Raw genomic sequence first — 7,894 nt, 5'->3', positions numbered from 1 at the left:
GAAGTACTTTTGAATTATTACCACTATTATAAAGCAGGAAACACAGCAGCCAATACGGACACCACAGGGTCCACAAACTATGAGAAATCAACCACAAAATCTGTTTTAGTAATGCTAGTCAAAGGATTAATATTGGCCAGGAAACCTTGAAGATCTTGCCAATGTTTTGATTCTAAATGACTCTTCATCAGAGCTGACCCACTCTGATTTCCAGCATTTTGTTTTTCACTACAGATTCCAGCATCTGCCATAATTTGCTCCAACCTCATTTGTTTTTTTTTTCTTTGAAGAGTGTCACAGAATATTTTATGTCCATCTGAAAAGGAATCTTGATTTAACATCTTAGACAAAAGACGGCACTCTGACCAGGCAGCATTCAAGTGTCACTCTAGATATGCTCATGTCCCTGAAGAGGGGCTTGAATCGACAACTTTATGAAACAGAACAACAACTGACTCTGTAAAGATCATCAATAGATGTTTCCAATATCAACCTGCTCCTCTGTCGGCATCCCTCAACCTCCATTTAATATTTGACTCCAAGATGAACTTCTGAGCACAGACCTATAGCAGAAACAAAACTGCCTATTTCCAGCTCTGTAATTTCCATTGTTCAAATCCATCCTTGCTTCAGTTTATTTACTGCTGAAATCCTCATCTACGCCTGTGTTACCTGGTAGCCTTAACCTTTACAACAGTTGCCTGAGCAGTCTCCTGCATTCTACCCTCCATAAACTTAAGGTCATTTGAAACCCTATTGTCTTTGTTCTTGCTTAAACATCCCATTCATATGTCACTCCTGTTGCTGACCGATATTGATTCTTGGTTAAGCATCATTTTGATTTTAAAATGCGCATCCATGTTTTCAAATCTCTCCATGGCCTTGGCCTTATCTCTGTAAAGTCCTTCAACGCCCAGAACTCTCTGAGACATCTACATTAGTCAAACTCTGGCACTTTGTGTGTTTCCAATTTCAATTCCTTCACCATTGATATCCGTGTTGTTAGCCTCCTCGACCCAAGGCTCTGCAATTTGCTCCCTAAACCTCTCTGCCTATGTATCTCTTTCCTTCTTTAAAATACTGCTTAAAACTTGCTCTTGATGAACTTTGTGACCCTGAACTCTAACTCTGCCTTATCCAACTCATTGTCAAATTTTGTCCTGAAACGCTTCTATGAAACTCCTTGGGAGAAGCAGCATGGTACAACTACAATATAAATTTGAGTGGTCGTTATTATGGAGAGTGGAACTTGCATTGTGCATTAGTTGCAGGCCCACAGCGCATAACTTTCCATCCATGAGCATCAACAAACAGAAAATAATAAGCCAGGCATTCGACTAATACAGCTCATTGCTTGGAGTGTATGACATCACCCTATCAATATTACCTACCATTTCATTTTCACTTCTGTAATAATCCAGTTTCCCTATAAATGCAGTTTTAATTCAACTGAATAATCCTGTGTAACAGCAAGTTCCACATGCTCACTATGATTGAGAACGCTTCCTGAATTTCTATTGCATTTATTGATAACTATTTAGTATTTACAGGCCTTCGGTATAAACTATACAAGAAGAGGAAACATCCTATGTCAACCCCATTGAACCCCTTGTTAATTTTCAAGGTGTCGACCAGGTCACCTCTTGTTTTCATGGTACACAGGAAAACACCAGCTTGCTTAGTCTCTCTTAGATGGTTGTACTTTCTTAGTTGTGGTATCATCCTTGTAAATCTGGAGTCATTGTCATAAAACTGATTCATTATATGGTTAAAAAAAAGTATGAGAAAGTACAAAAAAGTACTGAAAAAAGGCTTTGATACAAGCCGTTTGTAATGCTCGCATATTACTTTCCAGAGCGAAAACAAAATATCTTGGACACGCGCCCCTGTAAGGATGTGTAGAAATACCTTTACAACAAAAAATCACGGTGTTATGCAGAATTCCTGCTGAGGATGTTTACTCGTATTTAACCTGCATTTTGCTGTGTTATCGATGTTTACCAAAATAAACGAGGGTATCGACATATTCAGTGACATCAGTGAAACTGGGGAAATAGGTACTTGTGGCTTAACACACTGGATGGTTCAGGTAGTTTGCAGACAACTGAACCACTCTCGTAGCCTGTTAAGATGTATCAGAAAACATTACCTCCACGTCTCATCAATCTCTCATAGCCATCTGCTATTTTCTACATCAAATACACACGCTATATTGTTTCCCTGTAATATGCAGTGAAATTAAAAAAAACGGTATCTCTGCAGTTCAAATTACATGGTATAATAGTCCGTCTGCTCAGAGTACTGTGCGATTTAATCAAAGGAAAGTCGCCGCTGTCCACTGTACCTGTCAGTGGCAAGAGTATAATCTGGTACTGGAGGCGGAATAAATCGCTGTCTCGGTTTCAGTGTGTCATTGAGACCGCTGCATTCACTACAGGCTGGGTAGAACGTATCGGTAAACAATTTCACACCCAGCTTTCCCGCCAGCCCCCTCAAAAAGTTGAATCTTCGCATTGCTGGCTACGTGTCATTACTTTGAGTTTTTTTAGAAAAGGACGGTTGTTTCTAACTCGTGTTTTATTGAGGCCATCTAATCCTCTGTTAAACGCCACTTGGCTACAAACCCGTTTTCTCTCCTCGGACAGAATAGATCGCAATTAAGCACTTCCACCAACGTCTGAACAGACACGGATTTGTGTACCCAACTACCAACTTTTAACTCAGTTTTAACATCGAAAATCAGAATATCGGGATATGATCTATTTGACACGCGTTATATTCTCCCGTCGGAGATCGGTTAAAGATGTTGCTACCGTCAATTTTTCCAGTAAAGCTCCTGGCTTCCTATTCGTGATCTCGTTATAGAGATTCGGCAAGGCAGTGCGCTCAGCCGAGTTTCTCAAATATTTCCACGCCAAGCACACGCCTTTATTGTAAACTTAACCTGGGGTATTTGGGCTGATGCTCTTGTGACTATTTACAAATATGTACACCCCGTTCCCGTCGATACTCGCACTAGCAAAGTGGCAGTGTTCCGTACAAAATAACACAAATCTAAACTTCTTGTTTGTGTTGACAATGAAAACAGAAATCCGCCTTGATCGCCTGTGAACTGTTTGCTAAAATCACGTACACAAGCTCTGGCATATTTATTTTGGTCCCTGTGATTCTTTTCCAGTCCTGCACTCTCACATTCTCTCTCCTACCTGTTTGCATCATCACTATACCATCAGTATATTATTTTTCTCTAAAGGACCACATTGTGCCATTTTCCTTCACTATGACGATTTTTTTTAAGGGACATTACAATGTTGCCTCCTAACCTGTATCTACCTTACCCCCGAGTCGTCAGCACTGACGCACACTGAACGTTGTTGTGAGTTAGCATTCATATGTGAGATCTAGTTCCCAAAGCTGTCATCTTTCCCAGTACTTTCTTCCCCACCAACATCCCACTCCCGCGAGAATATTTCACTTTGGGCATTTTAACTCGAATGAAATAAAAAGCTTCGAATTGAATTGCACTTCGCTACCGGATCCATTCAGAAAGAACTGCCGGTGGGATTGCATGAGCACATGCCCGCGGTCCGAGAGCGAGCCGTCGAGGGCGCGCATGGCAATGCCCGCTCCCTGGCGGAGTCCTCCCTCCCCTCTCCATCCAGCCCCCGGTTTGTACAGCCCCCCCCCCCCCCTCCTTTGCCCAGCTCCATTGGCCGAGGTCGCTCTGCTCGATTGGGCGGTACCACAGGAGCCCGGGCACTTCATTGGCCGGAGAAGCTTTGGGCTTTTTTGTGCAGCCCCTTTATAGGTTTTAGCGGAGGGAGGAGGAGGAGGGAGAGTGAAGGAGGGGGGGGCGGGAGTGTGTGTGGGGAGGAGGGAAAAGAGGAGGAGGCACGGAGCTGGAGCGTGTCGGCGAGAGGTTCATGTCCAAAAAGGACACTGGAGCAGGCGAGGGCGAGGAACATAACGAAAAGGACAGGAGACACACACACACACACACAGACAAACCAAAAGCAGAGGGAGGAGTGAGAAAGAACATCTCAAATCTGTACATCCTGCAGCACTCAAGACTGTTGCACATCACAACTGGAGGGAATCAACAGGGAAAGTAACGTGTGTGTGTCACCGAGAGCTTGAGGCTGCTGCAGAAAGGAGCAGAGATTCGATCTGATCTGATTTATTTATTTTTCCCTCTTCTTCCTTCACTAAGTGTCACCGAAGCTTCGCGTCGCTTCTCATCGTTTCTTGACTCGACTTTTTTTTAAACGGGAAATCCTCGGGGTGCCAAATGACAGCTGTTTTTATTACATCGAAAAAGAAAAATTCAAACGGCCGCTCTTCGACTGTGGGGAGAAGGAACAAAAAATAGGAGAATGGTTTTATTTTAATGTTTTATTGCGGTCTGGTCCCGAGTCAGAGAGAGAGAGCAGCTGGCCGTGGATTTTGAGTGGAGGGAGAGAGAGAGGGGCGCAAACGCACACACACACACAGATAGATATTCATCCAGACGCTGTGAGAGTGTGTGTGTGTGTGTGCAGCATGCAAAATTTTCACCAGCTGCATCTCATGAAATTGGAAGGAACACATCGCAAGCATTAAAAGTGGAACATCGGCGGCGCCGCAGTTCGCAAACGGCTTGGATTTCACTTGAGGGCGAAAAGGCAGGAAAGAGAGAAAGGGGAATGAACAGGGAAGAGAAGATTTTGTACCTCGGACACCGTTTCTGAAGAAAACCCGGATCATTGGGTAGCAGAGAGAAAACGGGGAGAAAAGTGTTCAGCAAGTCCCCACCCCCCCCCCCCCCTCCTCCGCCCCAACTCTCCTCCCCACCTCTGAAGGATTTATAATGCAAGATGGTGACCGGAGAGTTTGCTCTTGTCGTCAAACTCAATCGCAATTGGAAATGATTCTCGGAGTAAGATCTATCGACGCTTTTCACACTGCTGCAGGCTCGTTTGTTTTGCGAGCTGTTAATCAACAGGTTTAACGCCCTGGAGGGGGAGAACATAAAATAACATCTTTTTTTTTAGGGGCGAGAAAACAAGAGGCTGGGGGAGGAAAGGAACAAGTTCTGGGAATGTACCTGCACACTGTAATTTTTGCCTTATTGTGGACTGGAGCGCTGACCTTGAAGAATTTGAAATACACGATCCTGGAAGAGCAGGGACCCGGGACCGTGATCGGGAACATCGCCAAAGATGCCCGGCTGGCGACCAGTCCCGAGCAGAGGAAGGCGAACTTTCGGGTGTTGGAGAATTCGGCGCCGCATCTGCTGGACGTGGACCGGGAGAGCGGCTTGTTGTACACCAAGCAGCGGATCGACCGGGAGGCGGTGTGCAAGCGGGCGCCCAAGTGCCTCGTCTCCCTGGAGGTGTTCGCCAACGACAAGGTGCTCTGCATGATCAAGGTGGAGATCGTGGACATCAACGACAACGCGCCGAGCTTCGCGAGCGAGCGCATCGAGGTGGAGATCCCGGAGAACGCGGCGCCGGGCACGCGCATCCCGCTGGCGAGCGCGCACGACCCGGACACGGGCCCTTTCGGGCTGCAGGGTTACGAGCTGAGCGGCCCGGGGACCGGGCCCTTCGGTTTGGAGGTGAAGTCCCGAGGAGACGGCACCAAGTTCCCGGAGCTGGTGATCCAGAGGCCGCTGGACCGCGAGCAGCAGCCGCGCCATGTGCTGCAGCTGACGGCGCTGGACGGCGGCGAGCCTCCCAAATCGGGCACGGTGCAGGTCCGCCTGGAGGTGGTGGACACCAACGACAACAGCCCGGCGTTCGAGGAGCCGAGCCTGACGGTGGAGGTGAGCGAGGACACGCCGGCGGGCACCGTGCTGGCCCGGGTCAACGCCAGCGACCCGGACGAAGGCAGCAACGGCGAGGTGCTCTACTCGTTCAGCCCGTACGTGAGCCCCCGGGTCCGGGAGCTGTTCTCCATCGAGCCGCGTACCGGCACGCTGCGGCTCCGCTCGCCGCTCGACTACGAGGAGAGCAGCATCTACGAGATCGACGTGCAGGCCAAAGACCTGGGCCCGAACTCCATCCCGGCCCACTGCAAGGTCTCGGTCCGCCTGCTCGACGTTAACGACAACGCGCCCGCCGTCAGCTTCGTGTCGGTGCACCAGGGCCCGGTGAGCGAAGCCGCCCCTCCCGGTACCGTCATCGCACTGGTCAAAGTGACCGACCGTGACTTCGGCCGTAACGGCCAGCTGCAGTGCCGCGTGCTGGGCGGGAACGCGGCGCCGTTCCGCCTCGAGGAGAACTACGACAACTTCTACACGGTGCTGACCGAGAGGCCGCTGGACCGCGAGCTCGCCGACCAGTACAACCTGACCATCGTGGCGCGGGACAACGGCAGCCCGCCGCTCAACGCCAGCCGCTCGTTCACCGTGAGGGTGGCGGACGTGAACGACAACGCGCCGCGCTTCACCAAACCCGTGTACGTGCTGCAAGTGCCCGAGAACAACATCCCCGGCGAGTACCTGGGCTCGGTGCTGGCCCACGACCCGGACCTAGGCCAGAACGGCACCGTCTCCTACTCCATCGTGCCGTCGCGGGTCGGCGACGTCTCCATCTACACGTACGTGTCGGTCAACCCGTCCAACGGCGCCATTTACGCCCTGCGCTCCTTCAACTACGAGCGCACCAAGTCGTTCGAGTTCAAAGTGTTGGCCAAGGACTCGGGCAGCCCGCCGTTAGAGAGTAACGCCACCGTCAGGGTCACGGTGCTGGACGTTAACGACAACGCCCCGGTCATCGTGCTGCCGGTGCTGCAGAACGACACCGCCGAGATCCACGTGCCCCGCAACGCCGGCCTCGGCTACATCGTCGCCACCGTTCGGGCCGTCGACAGCGACTACGGCGAGAGCGGCCGCCTCTCCTACGAGATCGCCGAGGGCAACGAGCAGCATCTCTTCGACATGGACCCGAGCAGCGGCGAGATCCGCACGGCCCAGGCCTCCTGGGACGAGCAGGCCCCGAGCGCCGAGCTGGTCGTGCGGGTCAGCGACCACGGGAAGCCGTCCCTGTCGGCGGTGGCCCGCCTGGTCATCGTGGCCTACCTGGGGGAGGCCCCGAAAGACGAGCACCGGCTGCGGCGGCAGCAGCGGCCCTGGGACATGTCGCTGCCCCTGATCGTCACCCTGAGCTCCATCTCGGTCATCCTGCTCGCCTCCATGGTCACCATCGCCGTCAAGTGCCGGAGGGAGAACAAGGAGATCCGGACCTACAACTGCCGCATCGCCGAGTACTCTCACCCCCACCTCGGGGCCAAGGGCAGCAAGAAGAAGAAGATCAGCAAGAACGACATCATGTTGGTGCAGAGCGAAGTGGAGGAGAGGGATGCCATGAACGTGGTGAGCAGCCCCTCGCTGGCCTCTTCTCCCGTCTATTTCGATTACCAGACCCGCCTGCCTCTCAGCTCCCCTCGCTCTGAAGTCATGTACCTGAAGCCCACCTCCAACAACCTGACCGTCCCCCAGGGCCATGTGCTCTGTCACACTTTCTCCGGACAGGGTTCAAATCCCAGCGACGGGACCTCGACGAGAATGTCACTGATTCAGGTAAAGCACACAATGCGGCACGCACTCACCAACCCTCGTCGGAGCGAATTTACTCGCAGATGCTGGAGCCTGTAACGAAAAGCTGCAAATGCTGGAGATCACAGCGGTTCAGGCAGCATCCGTGGAGAGAGAGAGCGAGCTAGACTCGATACGTTAGCTTGCTGTCTCTCCATGGATGCTGCCTGGCCCGCTGCGAACTCCAGCATTTGTTGTTCTCACCACGCCAGTGTCATTCATGCTTCAGAGATAGCAGGAACTGCAGATGCTGGAGAATCTGAGACAACAAGGTGTAGAGTTGGATGAACACAGCAGGCCAAGCAGCATCAGAGGAGC

General features: G+C 51.0%; 1 protein-coding gene across 1 annotated transcript; it reads left to right on the top strand.

Annotated features, from left to right (window-relative positions):
- Positions 1-3,973: 3,973 nt before the first annotated feature.
- On the top strand, positions 3,974-7,561 carry pcdh17 (protocadherin 17; the record flags this gene model as incomplete). Its single annotated transcript, XM_048594386.1, has 1 exon — positions 3,974-7,561. A coding segment is annotated over exon 1 (2,484 nt), but the record flags the coding sequence as incomplete, so codon positions are not given.
- Between the last annotated feature and the right edge of the window lie 333 nt (positions 7,562-7,894).

This window comes from Rhincodon typus, unplaced genomic scaffold, assembly GCF_021869965.1.
Source record: "Rhincodon typus isolate 14 unplaced genomic scaffold, sRhiTyp1.1 hic_rhity00008888, whole genome shotgun sequence".
NCBI lineage: Eukaryota > Metazoa > Chordata > Chondrichthyes > Orectolobiformes > Rhincodontidae > Rhincodon > Rhincodon typus.
Note: the sequence above shows the minus strand (reverse complement) of the source record. Positions and strands in the feature narration are given on the sequence as shown.